At 42.1% G+C, this 17,669-nt stretch overlaps 1 protein-coding gene across 1 annotated transcript; it reads right to left on the minus strand.

The window, feature by feature from the left end:
* Window positions 1-3,904: 3,904 nt before the first annotated feature.
* LOC112954022 (ly6/PLAUR domain-containing protein 2-like) lies at window positions 3,905-11,228 on the minus strand. The gene is made up of 3 exons (XM_026047166.1): window positions 11,177-11,228; window positions 5,041-5,160; window positions 3,905-4,116 (listed from the first exon to the last, which is right to left on the minus strand). Exons 1-3 carry the CDS (start codon window positions 11,226-11,228, stop codon window positions 3,905-3,907), a joined length of 384 nt encoding a protein of 127 aa, XP_025902951.1.
* Between the last annotated feature and the right edge of the window lie 6,441 nt (window positions 11,229-17,669).

Genomic DNA, 17,669 nt, shown 5'->3' on the forward strand with positions numbered 1-17,669 from the left:
CACTCATGTCTTGTCAAAGTGATGACAGCTACACGGATGCACAAATTAAAGTCAAGAAGCGCTGAGAAGGGGCTGCAATCAGCTGTGTCTAACATTTTTTAGCTGATGAGGATCTCAAAAAAAATATTATTTCAACTGCATCGGAAGAGGGAGGGCTGAAGTACACAGCTGTGCAATGAATTCTCACCATTCGCCTCCCAAGTGAAAGTACAGGAGAGTTGGGGTCTTGTGACCTTTTAAATTACATCCTGGTGTCATCTTTTGTGCTCAGCCCACTTCGTCCACCTTTGCAACTTTGGGGTATCCAGAGAAATCCCCCCACCTCCTGTTCTGGTGTGTTGTAATGCCAGGCTTGGTGCATTGCTCATGCATGCACCGTTCATACTCAACTTGTGGTGAAAATAAGACTCAGAAATATTTTGCTAAGGGTAATAAAGTTCCAATGCAGATGAATCCCATTGTGACCAAGGTAAGAGCCACCCTGGCCAGAATTATTTCTTGCCATAAAGCGATTATTGATAGAAATAATGGGCTGAAATCATCACAGTCCAGAGGAAGCTGTCTGTCACTCACGTGTAAAAGCAATGAATGTTTTTGGCCAACTGCCCAAGGAAACCTTCCAAGAACAAACTGCAGTGCACAGTGTTCAAGGCTTCTCCAGCGCATCTCACCCAGAGCTGCCAAACAGAATACAAGTCTTCTCATTGGCATTATAGGACTTCAGATATGGTCATGAGAGAGGAAATCTCTGATCTGGGGGATGAGAGATTCTACCTCATCTGGGCAATGTGGGAACTCCTGAAAGTCTAGGTTTATTGCTTAGAATACAGTATGATGACCAGCAGGAGAGGAGTGGGAGTGAGCTTCATCTCAACCCATGTTGAGATGAAGATCAATGATGTTGCTCTGCAACCTCTGAAATAGTATCTTTCTCCCTGTTATTTCTCACTAAAGTTTGTGAGACTCAAGCAACGCTTCACCCGCCAATCTGGTGTACACTGGTCTTCACTGCAGCAGAGACCTCAAGAGATCATTTTTCTTTGAATGGAAGACATTGATTGTTTGGACCACCACACGATCTCTTGGATGTTTTTAACACAGAAACCTTCACCAGATCCATTCACTCAAGCTTTTTGTACGGACACCAGCAATAAATAGTCCATTTCTGCCAACTCCATCATGGAATAGATGTTATCAACAGGACAAGTTAATTGTGTCCTGCAAGTCCTTTTCTCTTTCCCCTTATTCTCAGTGGATTCAGGAGATGTAGATGTGTACATTGTAAACGTACTTCGTTCTCATTTAAACCATTTTCTATAAAAAGCATTTTTAATGAGAGACAGTCCATGGGGATACTTGGTAAACTGTTCCTGTGAATCATCTCTCCGATTAAAAATGTGCATCTTGTTTCCAGGCTGAATTTGTCTGGCTCCAACTTGTAGCATCTTTTTATGCCATTCCTTGTTAAACTGAAGAGTATCATAATATCAGATTTCTTTCTTCATGGAAGTACTTTCATTGCAGATCCTTGAACTTACAGCATTAACATCTGCAAGCAGTTCAGGTCACAAAAGAAAAATAAAAGAAGAGACTTGGTACATTACTCCTCTCTCCTATGTTCTCCCATGGGATACCAAAGACCAAAAGAGGCAAAATAACCTTTTCCTCCTTGTATTCTTGTGTCCTGTTGAAAATACAATAATTCAAGGGTTTTTAATGTCTTCCTGGAAAATCATGTTCAGATGTCCACAAAGGCCCAGTGGTTTTCAGAACTGCTGCATTCCAAAACAGGGTATCTCCTGACTCTACGTTTCTCAACAAAGTTATCTTTAGTATGTAGGCCTGAATGTAGGCAGAAAGACTGACCTTCTCCTGTGGAGATGATGATGTGTACCACGAGCAGGACTGCACCGAAAATGAGTCCTAAGTACATAAATGCATAAGTACATAAATATTGATATACCCACCTTAAATCCACAAGGTTTCCAGTGCCAAAACTGTGCCCCATTCCTTACCATCACATGCCAGGACTCCTCTCTGCAGCATACTATGTTATTCACTCTATTAAAGGAGTAAATAGCTCATTCTACATAGAATAGCAGCATTCTACATAGAATAACAGCTCAGATAAACAAAAGTAAAATAAATTAACCGTAGTAACATAGTCATTTAGAGAAAAAAAAATGCTGTTACAGCTAGACAGGGTAAAAACAAAGCTCTGGGCAAGTAAAGACAAGTTCGGATACAGCAAGCTACCAAGCCTCATCCTTGAGGCCTTGCAAACTCAATAAAAAGGCTGTTGTTATTACTAGCAATGACAGTAATGCAGTTACTGGGCTACAGGGCTATATCGTCATCTCTTTCATTTGAGAACCTTTTTTTTTTTTTTCTGTGCAGCTTTCTGGTAACATAATTTAAGTTTCCTCTGTGAAATGTGAATCTCTGGTTCCTAACTCACCTTCCTAAGCCCATCAGAAGTTGGTTTCATGCATTTTCAGTCTTTTACACCCATGATTTACACTTAGAGAGCCCATAACTGCAGTGCTATTTTCAGTGGTGTTCAGAGAGATGACACCATGATATAATAATCTGGATTCTGGATTCTGATGTATTTCATTTTTAAATGCTCTTTGATGTGATACTTTTACAATGTTCTGAGCATGGTTTCATTGCTTAACAACAAATACAGGGTATGGACAAGGTAGGGGAATGACAGCAAATCATTTCTGAGGAAGAGGAATTCATTTTCTGGTTTTCACTGCTTACAGTGAAAAATAAACAAGGGAGGCAAGTTATCTTCAATTTATACTAGAACATACTCATTGATATCATGAGCAGAATTGCTGCAATGCCCTTGAGGCCAGTGAATGGGAAATGTCTGATAGTTTTTCTAGTCTTAACAGACAGGCTAGATATTCTGCCTAAGTCCTAATAAAAACTTCCATTTATAAGAATGCAAAATAAATGGAGGCTTTCTTGTAGTTTGCTCGGAGGCAGAATACAAAATAGTGTCCTTCACAAGTGCATAGGAATAGAGATGCTGAAATACTTATCTGTGTATCTGGACCTTTCCTTTCAGGTATACCTCAATTTCTTCCTACTGCAGAAGAAATTTAACAGGTATTATTGCCTTGGCAAAGGAAGACCTTAAATACCACCGTCGCTGATGATCATATTGAAAGATTGTAAGGAGAGTGACAATTGAGAAAAACGTTTTTGCCAGTAAAAGGGAACTACAGGACCATGAAAAACTGAACTTGGATGAGTAACATCAATCACTGCAGACTTAATTCAACATTGTTTTTATTTGGGTCAAAAGGTACAGAAAACAAAAGAGAGTTCAGCCTCTTTGGATCAAATCACTGACATGGGATATTTAGTCTTTCACCTCAAATTTTGGAATCAGAAAAGCATGACTCTAACTTCCAGCATACTAAGATGGAAGTTTAGATGATACAAATGCACAATACAACTGCGATGTGGGAAGGACTCCTCACATAAGAATTAATTTCAAATGAGGAGGCTGGTTAGTTCAGCCATTCTGATGACCAACACCTGGGGGAAAAATGCTCTAAGGTGGTGTGGGAGGCTGTTAGTTTCAGCATTTTGCCTTTAAATATAACCTATACAGAAGAATGTAAAGTTCAAAACTAGCCAGGCCACCACAACAAAGAAACTCCAAAGTAAGTTTGTGGGAGCTGTGGGCAAGCCAACCCAAAGAGTAGTCAGAATTTCTTGAGCTGTACTTCTCTCTTGGTCATGGCAGAAGGACAGGAACTGAAAATCCAATTACTGGGAGCCATTGAAGGTTGTCCATGAGGCACCCAAATGGAAAGCTGGGTTGGAGGAGATATTTCTCCTCTTAGGTCGTTTCTTCAATAGGAAAGACCTCCCCCACAGATCCTCACAGGCTAGTCCAGAAGAGGATGCAAAGGGAACTCGCCAGTATCCCAACTGGTACAAGACCTATCCTCAAACTGGCTGCACCATCGGCGTTGCACAAGTCAGTATAACAGCAGGAGACAGGACGTGTCATGCCGATACTGTCTACGTCAGATGGGATGCAGGTGGAAGCACACATCCTGGTGACAGTCATGACTCCCACGAAGGGATACACTACAATATTGCAAAGCAAGACAGAAAGAACAATTGAAAATAGGAAGAATGGAGCAGAAAACCTACCCTTCCCTAGGGGAATCGCTAGATACCCTCAACACTAAGGTCTCTTATTTTTGGCACATATCACTTATTTTTGCAGGTTATGTCCTATATGTCCATAATCAGACTGATAAAGTCTTCTTGATTGCTCCAGAGAACTCAAGAGCTATTTTGTTTACCCTCCAGTGATCAGGAGTTGTCCTTTCCACCATACTGCAGTTTGCTCATCCCTACTGGTCTCTCTTCTCCACCCAACTTTCATAAATAGTCTTGGAGTTAGAAGAACCATGTTAAACACATACCCACTGTGTGAGTCAGACAAATGGTCTCTAGGTCCATGACTCAAGCTGAGAAAGTGATCTGAAAATCAGAATTCAGTCAGGCCAATGTGCTTTCCCTGCACACACTCAAGGTTGAATGGTAGCTATTAGCTTATATTCACTAAGTGCTTGCTGTGGTGAAAGCTGCTTTCAGTGACAGCAGGGGACCATTCTCTGACCCTTGAAAGCTCTCTTCCAGGCTTACTTTTTATCTTTTTATCTTTTTTTTTTTTTTTTTAAGAAATGCACTACTTTTCATACCAGCAGTCTTACTGGACAGACAGTAATTTATGTTACAAATAGGAAAAGAAAAATAAAAAAGTGTTATGCTTCCATTTTGCAAACAGCAATGGGGTAAAACTATCTCCCAAGCTTAAGCCAAACTGAGATGTTCATAAAGGCAAGACTAGAGGACTAAAATCCTCCTAATCTTTGCAGAATGGAAAGATGTTGCTGTCCTATTTCCTCCCCAACTCTTCTCCTATTGGGCTACCTGGAAGCACTTGCCTGCTCTGTCAAAAATTCGAACAGATCATTCTTTCTCTAGGAGTCTCTTCCTTACCCTCCTCCAGGGAATACATAGTTGTCTTGCACATGTTTTCATTCTTGGTGCAGTTTTGGATCTTCATGCACTTCCCGCTGTTGGTAGGTTCATAGCAAGTGTAGCATTGCAAGGCTTGGGCTGCAAAGAGGAGCAACATCAGGTTTGGCGTTAGTGTGATCCCGTTGACACTCTTCCATGTACCTCTGCAAAAGGAATCTCTCAAAAATACTCATACTGAGGGCAGGGGTGGAATAATAGAAGTCGTCTTTATAAAGGCAAATGAAAAATACATTAGTGTGTTTCTAAAAACACAGCCTCTACATGTGGATTCAGCTCCCCTCCTAACAAGTCAGGCACGAGAGAGTCAAAAGCAAGGGGTTCCAAAATACAGAGAAGTCCCATTAACACTGGGCTGTTGAATGTTTGAGGCAAAATATGCCCCTTCTGCCCTTGCTTTTTTAACACGATTTTTGGTAGTTTGGGTGTTTTTGGCAGATAGGTTTCAAGCAGAATTTTTAAGAGGGTCTAGGAAGAGAGGATTTTGCTTAATTTTTGGTTTTGCACTCTGGAACATGTGACAAATATGTGTTGAATATGCTAGGGTATTCTAACTCCGAATAACAAAAATGATGATGAAAAAAAAAAAAAAGCAGGCCTCCATTCAGAAAAATACAGAGGAAATACTGCTTAAACCACCTGATTCTCCCTTGTCACCCTGGGAACAATTGGGTTACCTGAGACAGAGCTGACTATTCTACAGGGTGGTTTGATGTCAAGCAGATGGGTATTGCAAAAAGCAACATTTCAGTTCATAAATTCCTTGAAGATCTAGGTCCAGATAGCAACAGCCAGCTAAGACATGCAGGGACCATGGAGAAGTCAAATTCTTCAGTTGTGCAATTTGGAAGATGTTTTTTCCTTTAATCATTATCACAGTTAGCTAATAGTCTCTGCTTCACATGTTAATGCCAAGTGTCTAAACATTCTGCTTGCCAACCAACCACACCCCCAAGTTCTTTGTATCTGCCTTATTCCCATAAGAAAGTAAACACGCTTGTAGCTAGTTTACCCCAATTCTGCTTTCTTTGCCTTTGTATTAACAGAGCATTGGAAAGTGATTTTGATGCACATGATAGAAATTAGAGTTGAATGTCAGTTGCAGCAAGGACAACAGTATCTGATGGACCCCACCATCAGCCATTTCCCAAGTCTGGGAGATGTCAGGCATGAGATCATCCCAGAGAGGAGTTGTCTGCACCAAATTTGCTGAGCCATGAGAGCAAATAAAAGAAGATGCTGTGCTACGATGTGCTAGGATACTGGTTTCAAGAAAATAATGTGTTAAAACTTATTAAAAAAAAAAAAAAAAAAAGATTTGGGGCATAATAATAGATCATGTGTGAAAACAGGGGGTTGATGTGCTATAGAAAGAGACCAGAAGACTTTGGTGCCCAACTCCCAAATTCCAGTCCAAGGTAGCTCACCCTGCCTTATCCCTCACCAGCTCTTAGATGCCCTTTATCAACTCCCAGGTGGGCTGTAAAGGCTCCTGTAAAGTTGCAGGTGGCAACTGGCTGCTAGATGGTGCAGGACAACCTCAACTTGAATCTCTTGGTGCCTAAAGCATTTGGGGAAGGAGAGATTAGAAAGAGAGTTGCTAAAGTGCACAGAACACTGTGGTGCAGTGCATATTTCCAGAACACTCCTGATTTTCCAATATTACTTCAGGCTAATGATCTCAAGCCAAAAAAAAAAAGATTTTTTTTTTTTTTATCACATAGCTCAAAGATTCAAAGCCAACAGAATGCTTTTTTTTCTTTTTTCTTTTCTTTCTTTTCTTCTTTTTCTTTTTTTTTTTTTTTTTTTTTTTTTTTTTTTTTTTTTTTGACAAGCTCTTTAGAGCACTTTGCTCTCTACATGTCTTCCTGAGGAACCCAGCGGCTGATCTAGGTCTTCAATTCCCATCCAAATCAGACATCTAAGCATCAGGCATTGCAGACATAATGAGATATTTTGGTACCATCACAGGCTGGCAGCCCCTCCTTCACTGCATATGGGCCTGTCTGAAAAATCCTGCTCACTCCATCTGTGCAACAACCCTGAAGACATCACTTTAAAATCCACCAAAAACTCAGCCTATCTCAGTTGTGCTATAGTAGGCTGTTAAAACAGCAAGCAGAGCCAAGTTATCCACCTTACTAAAATAAAGACCACCTGCAACTTCATCCCAATTAGTAAGTCAGAAGGAGTCTTTATATAAACAGACCCAGCCTTTATTCAAAAATTGCCTGATTATTCTGCTTTTCTCCTTGTGGTCTGATGTTTTTGTTTGCAGTTTAGTTCTACATGTGACAGCTGTTAAATAAAGATTTAGGGAGGAAACTTTGTCACTATTCTCAGATTTCTTGATACTCAACCCTGGACAAATTAAAGTCAGTTCCAAGGAATATAAACAAAGGAACCTTAAATACATAAAGCATTGACCCCAGCATGTGCAAACCAGGTATTTTTATTGACCTTACTCAGACTTACGGGTTCAAACATTGCTAAATATGTTTAATAGTAACTATAGCCATAAGCATATCTTTTTTTAAACATGGAAAAGATGCCAGATAGAGAAGCTTTAAGCACAATAGGCTGGAATAGAACAACTTTCCTCCACACAAAGGAAACAGAGAGGAGAAACTGTGATTTGGACACTTCAAGACATGCTGTATTTTAATCAAGTTCAGAAAAATCTATATCTGGCCTATTTGTGAAGAGAGTTAGATAACAGACTTAGTGATCCCTTCTCATTTTAAGAACTTATGAACTTACACATAGACAAGCAGATGTGCAGTAGATTAAAAATGAAATTGCTCTATGAAATTGGACCAAGATAAATTGGGAGGCATTTTTAAAAGAAGAGGAAAATGTAAGAGGCTAAGGATTTCAATTTAGTGACAGCACATCTTTTCAGGGCTGCTAAAAGGAAGAGGGTAATAAATTAGCAGAATTTCTTAGAGAAGATTTCACCAGCTTCACTTGTATATTGTCAGATCTTTCACCCTTCCCTTCTGACTGCCCTTCTAAAACATGCCAATATTTCACAGATTCTGTTCATGCACAGAAGAAAGCTTCAAATATCGTGGATATGTCAGAGTTTTATCCCAGATTTATGGAGGTGAAACTGTAGAAAAGAAAAATTTTGCTGTGCGTTTTCCAAGATTTGATAGCATTTGCTTAATAAATCAGAGCATCTGTACTGACCATGCCTACATGAATGGGACAAGGTGATGGGGCAGAACTGGAGAAACATGGCAGCACTAAGCCCTGTTATGAGTTTCTGCTCCACAGTTGCTCAGCTCTTGTCAAGCTCTCATGAGATATGTTGGCAAAGCTACGCTGATACATGAATCCTAGACCAATTTGTGTGTCTCATCCTGTTGCTGCCCTGCTCTGTTCTTCCATCTAGAGGATCCCTTCCCTTGTCTCAGTGAGATCTGACCACAGAGTCCTTCCTGCCCAAGCTGTTATTGGCGTTCCTGTATGAATTGTTGGCTCTCTGTTGAAGAACAAATGCACCAGAATAGATAGGATGCAATGATGAAAGAAAACGTCTCTGCTCTCGTGACTACTCTGCTAAGCACAAGGCAACCATTGCTCTTTGCACAAGCAAAGTGCCCGGAGGCTTTGAACTGCCAATGATCAGAGCCAAGATAGGCATCTTAGAGATAACAGAAAAGTCAATACATCACACACACACGAAAAAAGACAGAGCTACTCTACCAGCTTTTGACTGAATCTGCTTCCCCAAACAGCAGCTATTTGTCTAAAAAATCCTCCAAAGCTCTCCTTTTTCTCTGCCTCTCTTGGCCTTCCTTGGCAGAATGCACTCTGCATATCGAAAGATTTTAACCTGAGGCCAGAACTGCTCTGGAGGAATAAAATATAAAAACACATTATCTATCTTTCCTGGTCCCAGAACATCCACTATCCTATGGTGTAGCAGCCTCTCAGAAGAGTCATGCACTATCCTTCTCTCTAATGAATCTGCAACTCCTCTCTCTAGGTAGCTTCAGATGGGTGATCCTTACCTACTTCCTAATTTCAAACAGACAGAGACAAAATGGGACAGTGCACTTGCTGGACCTGAAGAAAATGTCTAGAGCATGTAAATATCCCAGTAAGATCCACAACTTCTCCGGAGACCTGTATTTATTCTTTCCTGGAGCACCCAGACCAAACCTAGCTCTGAGCTTGGGTTCAGCAATGCAAAAATTGCTCTAGAGTAAAAAGGTCATCTGATGACAGCATTGATAGATGAGGGCAATCTATGTCAGGATGCTCTTCCACCCCTAGAGGTTATGGCATCACTACACCTGCATGCCTGCAATGTGGAAGTCCCTTATTGCCTTGTGAAAGAAATACCTATGTCCTGAAGACCCAGCATACCAGGTCTTATAGACCTGGTCATGGAGGAGAAGCAACTGAACACCACTGGTGGAAAGAAGGGATTAGGTATTCGTGGTATCCTAAGCAAATAGGTCTCACAGAATATTTAAGGTTGGAAGGGACCTCTACAGATCATCTAGTCCAACCTTCCTGCTCAAGCAGGCACACCTAGAGCATGTGGCACAGGGTGGCATCCAGGCGGGTTTTGAAGACCTCCAGAGTAGAAGACTCCACAACCTCCCTGGGCAGCCTGTTCCACTGCTCTGTCACCCTAACAGTAAAGAAGTTGCTCCTCACCTGGAGACGGAACTTCTTGTGTTTCAGCTTGTGGCCATTACCCCTCGTCCTATCGCTGGCCACCAGTGAGAACAGCTTGTCCCCTTCCTCCCTGCATTCTCCCTTCCTGAGCTTATACATATTAATCATATCCCCTCTGAGCCGTCTCTTCTCCAGAGAAAACAGGCCCAGCTCACTCAGCCTCTCTTCATACGAGAGATGTTCCATTCCCTTAATCATCCTGGTTGCCCTTCTCTGGACCCTCTCCAGAAGCTCCACGTCCTTCCTATACTGGGGTGCCCAGAACTGCACACAGTACTCCAGGTGCGGCCTCACCAGAGCTGAGTAGAGGGGCAGAATCACCTCCCTTGACCTGCTGGCAACACTCCTCCTGATGCAGGCCAGGATCCCATTGGCCTTCTTGGCCATAGGGCTTGTTACCTTACTCCTCACCTCAAGGTGAGGAGTTACCTTACACCTCACCCTCAAGGTTGGCTTGCTGTTGATCTTCTCACTTGATGGCATGCTTCAAGGCCACCTTCTCCAGTTAGATGATAAGTTGCCCAGTAGGGACAGAAAGGAGAAAGAAGAATGACGGCGGTGGTGGGAAGGTCTCACAGAATCACAGAATGGTTGAGGTTGGAAGGGACCTCTAGAGATCATCTAGACCAACGCCCCTGCTCAAGAAGGAACACCTAGAACGCCATGGCACAGGGTGGCAACCAGGTGGGTTTTGAAGATCTCCAGAGAAGGAGAGTTTACAGCCTCCCTGAGCAGCCTGTTCCAGGGCTCTGTCACTCTCACAGTAAAGAAGTTCTTCCTAAGAACTAGACACTAAAGAAGTCTCTTCCCATAGTGAAGCACATTATTCTTCCCAGCATAACATCCCATATCCACTTGCAAATGAAGAAATCCTCCAAAACACTTCACCCTCGATGTTTTCACAGGTGGCCTGCTTAAATTGTCCTTTGTTCCATTCAAACCGTAATGGACTAGAAAAATCAGCTCTGCAGTGCCTGAGGTACCAGCTTTGCATCCCAGCCCTTATTTCTTATTTCTAATGTCTGAATTTTAATAAGCTATGCAACAAATAATAAAGAGAGCCACTAAACACAATGCATTAAACAGACTAGCCTGCTTTGTCTCACAAGCAGAATAGAAATAAAATTAGAAGAGTCAGATTAAGCAAGAAAACATGGAAAAACTGAGCTGAAACTAGCATTAAATAAATTATACCATATAATCATATTCCATCTTGTAACACTCCCTAAAGCACCTAAAGTAACAATCTTGGCTACACAACAATGATTCTTAATGTCCAAAAGGCTAGAAATAACCAAAAACAGATCTTTGCCTAAAAATGTTCAAGAAAAAGACACGATCTTCACTGGAAAAGCCCATTCCACCACTCTTCATCTCTTGTAGAACTAGAGGAGGATCTTACCGAAGCCCATGCAAGCAACAGGAACAAACAGAAGAGCAAGGAACAGCTTCATCTTGCACGGACCCTTGTAGTCCACTCACTGGGCTTTCACTACTCTTCACTACAGGCTTTATCAACATACCTCCTGGTGGTTAGCATCTGCTGATTTTATCCCAAGATCCAATTTTACTGGAAAAACGAGTCTGAGCTATAAATGGACTGAGGGATATACAAAACTGGCCCCACCTCCAACCAATTGTTTCTTTTCATGTTCTTTGGAGAAGAAAATGAGGTTTTGCATGGTGGACAATAGCTGAAGCTGTTTAAACCAAGTTCCTTGTTTCTAGGCATGACGTGCCAGACCGAGAGATTTAATAAATTCACTGTTTCTGCCTTGCCCTGCAGCTTGTTGATATTTATTCTTTTATGTGGTGGTTAGGGAGGGAGACAACATTGTTTTCAACTCATTTTGGTAAGAAGTGTCTGTATCCATGAGCAGCAAGGGGCTAAAACTCACGGACTTTCCCCTCGGCGTTTTCAACCTTCAATAGGGACCAGTGTTTTGTACTGGGATAAGAGAAACACTGATGTCCAATCCTATACTCAATGGGATATGATACATTTGGGTGGTTTGGTGTTGCAATGCCCTCTCCTCAAGATTTAACTGTTTTGGGAGGGATGTAGAGGGGATGGGAGAAACTTCCTCATAGGTGGTGGGAGCAGAATTGGATGCACTGGGAAGGCAACAGGACCCAAACAGAGAAGATTAGACCAAGGTGGTCTCCCAAGCTCATTATCCTGAGCAATTTAGGGAAAGTGGAGCTTGGACAAGCAAGATGCCTCATCTCCACACTAGGGCAACCCTTGCCAAGCACCATGGCAAAAGAAAATTCTTTGCTTGAAAACACTGTGGTTTTCATATCCTCAAACCCTGCTCCTCATGCCTGTGCCTCAGGTCCCTCCTTGTGTAAACTAACCTTATCTTCTACAAGGAGCAATATACATATTTGACTGTGGGAATGCAGCAGCCTGTCAAGAAGCACCTTTCCATGACTAAGCCAGATGACCTCCCCCTCTGCCGCCCACCTCCAGTTTCACAAGGAAGGAAAGGGAAATTCTGAAATGAAGATATTCTTGGAGATACTCCTACAGCCTTTGTTATCTGCTTTACCATCAGGAGAAACTTTGTTCAGGGTTAGTGCCTCACATTCTTGAAACAGCGAAGTAAAATGTCTTCTGATATTCTCAAGTAAAGGGCCCAGTCCACATCCGTCATAACATGGAGCTTGAATCACAAAGTCACAATTTTAACAATTTCTCTTCTTCACTTCTGGTGCCTCTGGGCTGGTGCCCAGCCTCCCTTCTGGGTGATCTACAACTCCAACCGTTTGGGACCCACTGTTTTTATGTTCACTTCATAAGTCTTTATACTGCCTATGGAAATTCTGCAGTTATTTCTAGCTCTTAATTATCTAAGGAAAGACATTTTGGTGTTCTCTTTGCTTGACCTTCTGCGTGCTCAACGGGGAATTCTATAATCCTATTAAGAAAGGGCAGATATGCTGATTGTGATTGTTTTGTTATTAGGAAAAGCATAAACACTGAAAGGGTGTGGTTTCTGGTTTTCTGGTATTAAGTGGCCTTGAATAGTGTGTGCCAGATGACTGGCTTCACATGCACTTCTGAAATGTGATCTTCATTACCTTGCAGGATTTTGGATGGAAGGATCCTTACAATACTGACCTCCTGCTGAACTTCTTCAAGTTGGAGTGTTGTTTGGGGTGGAGGGGGGGAAGGTGATTAACATACTTGCATTGTTTGTCATTTCAGTTGATCTAATGCAGGTGGATAAGCATCACCTGAAATGTTTCCTCTTTTATGCACACCTTACGCAATTGCTTTGCAGTGTTGGCAAGCCACCAAAGAAAAAAGAAGAACAAATAGGAACATCCTAACAGCTTTTCATCAAACTCATTTTCTTCTTTTGTGGGTAATTATCAGCCTATTGTGTTGAGAGATTCCTATTAACCAAACAACAACAACAAAAAAGCTGTAAACCATATAGATCTTCCTCACCAATCCATGAGATGTATTTTTTAAAAAGAGATATTTTCTAGTTTATGTGCTCATGTACAAGCTCACACAAGATCTTTCTGCACTTGGAGGAATTTGTTATTATTAATAACAAAAACAAACAAAAAGATTAGCCATTTTTTAAGTTTTTTACTCTTGCGCTAAGAAATCTGAGCCAAGCCCTGGTACTGTCCTGCCTCACCAGCTGAGACATACTACTGGCAGGGGCATTTTCATGTGATGTGATCAATCCTGCAAAAGCTGCATCTTCCTGGAAAGATCCTGTCATCTCACCAAACCTTGCTCACACTCCCTAATCACCAGACTGAGCAGGTCCTGCTGAAAAGTCTTAAGATGTGCTCAGTGCTTTAGTTCACAAGGCATTTTGTTTCCTGACTCCTGGGCAGAGCTTAAGGATTGCAATCTGTGAGCATGCATTTAGGGTAATGCAAGCAGTGCTTTTGATTCAGAGCCTATTTGACTTGATAATTTTGAACTCTCCTTTTCTCTTGACCTTAAGCAATTCTTCAAATGTCTTCAGGAATCCCTTAGATGGCTAGAGCAGGAATACTTATGGGAAAAAAAAAAAAAGCTGTAACTGGTTTCAAAAGTAGGTTTGGAGGTGTGCTGATAAGACTTTTGTTGCATGCCTATGAACAGCTTAAGCCTGACAACATATCTGTGAGATGGGTAAATATTATCTGAGTTAAGACATAAGGACGCTGAGATGCAGAGGGGTTAGTTAGACTCAGGGAATAAGTTAGTAGCAAGACTAGAAACAGAAGCTGGATTTGTATTCCACATAGTTTAACTGCTAGCTAATGTTCCTTCTATATCAGTGCTCTTCTGCTATTTTTGTGCAGCCCTGGAAGGACATGCATGAATTGCTAAAAGCAACGTGGGCGAGTACAGGCCTTAGAGATAGGTACTTAGAGGTTTATTCTTAACCTTATTACTGATTTACTAGCTGACCTTGGAAAATAATCCTCATTTCCTTCACCTTTGATACTGGTAGGGCCTGTTGCAAGATCAATCGAAATTATTATTTAAGTTATGCATTTAAAAAAGGCTAAAAATGAGATTTGTTCAAAGAGTTCATCATTTTCTCCTGGTGATTTTGAAATAACGTGTTTAATGAAAGTCACTTAAGGAAGTCAGCAACATGGATAAATTATTCTAATCTGCTGGTGTGCAGTGTCAGGGATTAAATTACCATGAACTTCACCTATCATGCATCTCTCCTATCTGCCTCACACAGAAACCAGGATTCTGTAGCAGTAAAGCTTCCTCATGCCAAAAAAAAGAAAGAAATTTAAAAGACACCTTTACTTTCCACTATCTCTTCCTGTGATGGGAATCAACTCTGAAAGTTAAAGGGAAGCCTAGAGAAATAAAGAAAAATAAATAAATAGCACAGAACCTGAATCCTCCCTTTTCTTATGAATAATGCACCAGGACTCCAACCCTGCAGCTCTCTTGGAGCCATTTTCACTCAGGCATCGCTCATTAGCTCATTAGTCACAGCAGCCTTATTCCTACTAATTGCTTTTACAATTCCCTACAATGTCTGGCCGAGATCCAACGTGTCTAGGGCTGGCTCTAAAACAATTATGCTGGCAAAGCTTGCAAGATGCTTCACCCTGCCTCATGCCGATTAAGCACATAGAGGACAAGTGATTCCTGGAACTGAGTTAGTGGCACATGGCCACGGGGGAAAGGGCACGTGTCCCCTCAACCTGACACACCACAAGCCCGGACCATCATGCTGAGCAGGTAGCTGTGGCTTCACACCCAGTGGTAGGTGAATCTGCTATAGCTAGGAGCTGCAGATGGGGGGAAAAAAAAAGCTCAGTAGATCTCTCCACACTGGTTTCCACCTTGGCACTGGTCTGGAGCACAGGAGATGCTGGCGTTATGACAGTGGTGGGACGATGAGTCTCATAACAGAACTGCCCAAGCAGCACCCTTCATCCCACTCATCCCATTTGTAAACTTCAGGGCAACACCATGGACAGAAGACATGGGTGGGCTTGTACCACACAGGCGCTCCCGGGATAAACCTGAGGCAGTGATAGGGAACAGGAGCCCGGTTTCCCTAATTTTGCCACTCTTCCCAAACTCCTGCTGCATCTCAACGTTATAGCTCATGCTCTTCATCCCAGGCTTGTGTCTTGTGCTGTACCTGTGCACGAGTGACACTTTGGATCCTCATCAGGATATAGAAATAGGAGAATCAGCTGATTTATATTTACAAAGAGTCTTAGTTCCTATGTGTAATGATTCACCTTTTTTTTTTTTTTTTCCCTGCAACTTGCTTTTTCTTGCTTTGAACTTAATGCAAGCACTTCTTACACCTGGGTAATTATTCAGACTAATAACTATTTAGCACATAACTTCTTCTGGGTGGAGACCTTCATATCTATCATTTGTCTGGCCAGTGGCCAGCATATGGAGATGGTGTTGCTACATGGGATTTTCCAGGAGTTAACTAGGTACATTTTCCCTGTTTATAATGTGCATGGGAAGCCTCTGTTGCATATTTATGGATGGTGGGGATTTGTTTTCCTTCTCTATTTTTTTTTCTAATTTCCCTTTTCTTTTCTTTTTGTTTTCAAGCTAATAACTTATTCCTTCCCATGAGCCCAGACAGACTCAGGGAGGAATCATTCATTTCAAGCCCATTTGCTACAAACAGCTTTCCAAGGCATTGTTAATGATGCAGGAACATAAATCACTTGCCCAGCTTTGCTGTCATCTGGTTTAATTATTCCCTATGTTCACTCAAGTCTTAATCCAACCAACAAGAGATACTTTCCTATCTGAGTCACTTCTCACTGACCCAGAAGAGAAGAACAACAAAAGAAGAACACTTCTAAGCTAGTAAATGCTCTGACTGGAAGTAAGCATTTTTGCCGCTAGGTCTCTTTCATCTCCATGAAGCTGAAAACATCTGCATGCCTCTGGCAGGAGTGTGCCTCAAGGCTATGTCTGCCTGAATCAGTAGCAAAAGTGAGTTTGGAGATACCTCCATGGCCCAAATGAGAGGCTAAGCCCATCTTCCACTAGCTTCAAAAAATGTCCCAGGTTTAGCCCTGGAGCCCCTTGAAGATTTTAGGAAAGTACTCATGACCCAAATGTTAGTGGCTTCTGGAGCTTTCTTCCCTAGCAAAGATGAGGGATGAAGCCAATTGCTGGGGCAGGATGATGTTTCCCAGACAGGTGAGCAGACTATTTGATGACCAGGGCCAACAGGTGAAAGAACATCCATGTGAGAGCATGTGGCCTATCCAGATGTGGCCATCTGGAGGGATCACCTCCCACATCAACTGCTGGCAACCCTGTCCAATGCAGTCCAGGACACTGTTGGTCATGTTTGCCATGAATGCTCACTGCTGGACCATGCTCAGCCTCTTAGCCACTAGGATCCACCCAGTCCTTCCCTGCAAACCTGTTTTCCAGCTAGTTGGTCCCCAGTCCATCCTGATGTCTGGTTTATTGCTCCCCATGTGCAATACTTCGCATTTCCCTTGTTGTTTGAAGAAACTTTCATCTACTACTTCCGAATCAGGTGGTCTGTAGCAGACAGAGTGTTTCCCAGGTGGGTCTGCCCTCAAATCCTGATTTCTAAGCTCTCAGCTGGACCCTCATCTGTCTGCAGGCAGAGTTCCATGCATTCCCAATGCTCTTCCACATAAAAGGGTAACTCTTCCTTGCCTTGCCATCCTGTCATGTAAGCTATCCCACTGTGTCTCCATGAGCCCAAGTTTACAAGTATTTTGGCCATGACCTGGACCACAGAACATAAAGGTAGGTATAAGAGAGCTGGATTTTTTGTTATTATTATTGTTTTTGGTTCTTTTCAGCCTTGAGAAGAGACGGGGATCAAAGAGAAGACTTAGTCAAGCTCACCTTGCTGATGTACAGGGAAAGGACAAGCTTCATTGAGGGAAGAAAATTCCAATCCAACATAAGGAAAAAGATTTGCTTGCATAGATGTTCAAAAATTATAATGAAGCACGGGGAAACTATGGCATCTCCATGCTTGGAGATAGTCAAACTCAACTGGAAAAGGCTCCAAGGAACTTCATGTAGCATCATAGACCTCTGAGTGGGGTTTTGACCGGATAATCTAGAGTTCCCTTTCAACTTCTGCTATTTGTTGGCTCCCACAAAATGATATGGAAGGAATCTAGTAATGATCTATCAGCCAGTAAAAAGAGCTAGAGGCGGTTTCTACGGATCAAGTCACAGTAGGTGAGTTGTAACCTTCATGAGTGGTTTAGAGTTGCACAGGAACTGCAGCACACAGCTTTGCAGTAAAAGCTGCATTGAACTAATGTCGTTCTTCTGGCCTCCACAGGCTCCAGATGAATTCCTTGCTGCATCATGACCCTCAGTAGAAGCTTGTTGCCCTGGCCCATCAAAACACCCATCCCAGTGC

The sequence above is a fragment of the Nothoprocta perdicaria genome, unplaced genomic scaffold, assembly GCF_003342845.1.
Source record: "Nothoprocta perdicaria isolate Ctin4 unplaced genomic scaffold, notPer1 scaffold_48, whole genome shotgun sequence".
Taxonomy (NCBI): domain Eukaryota; kingdom Metazoa; phylum Chordata; class Aves; order Tinamiformes; family Tinamidae; genus Nothoprocta; species Nothoprocta perdicaria.

Excerpts from the sequence above, each read along its gene's own strand:
- LOC112954022 (XM_026047166.1), bottom strand. The coding sequence starts at position 11,228 with ATGAAGCTGTTCCTTGCTCTTCTGTTTGTTCCTGTTGCTTGCATGGGC. Across the intron at positions 5,161-11,176 it reads TGTTGCTTGCATGGGCTTCG|CCCAAGCCTTGCAATGCTAC; the intron begins GTAAGATCCTCC and ends TCCTCTTTGCAG. Across the intron at positions 4,117-5,040 it reads TATGTATTCCCTGGAGGAGG|TGTATCCCTTCGTGGGAGTC; the intron begins GTAAGGAAGAGA and ends GCAATATTGTAG.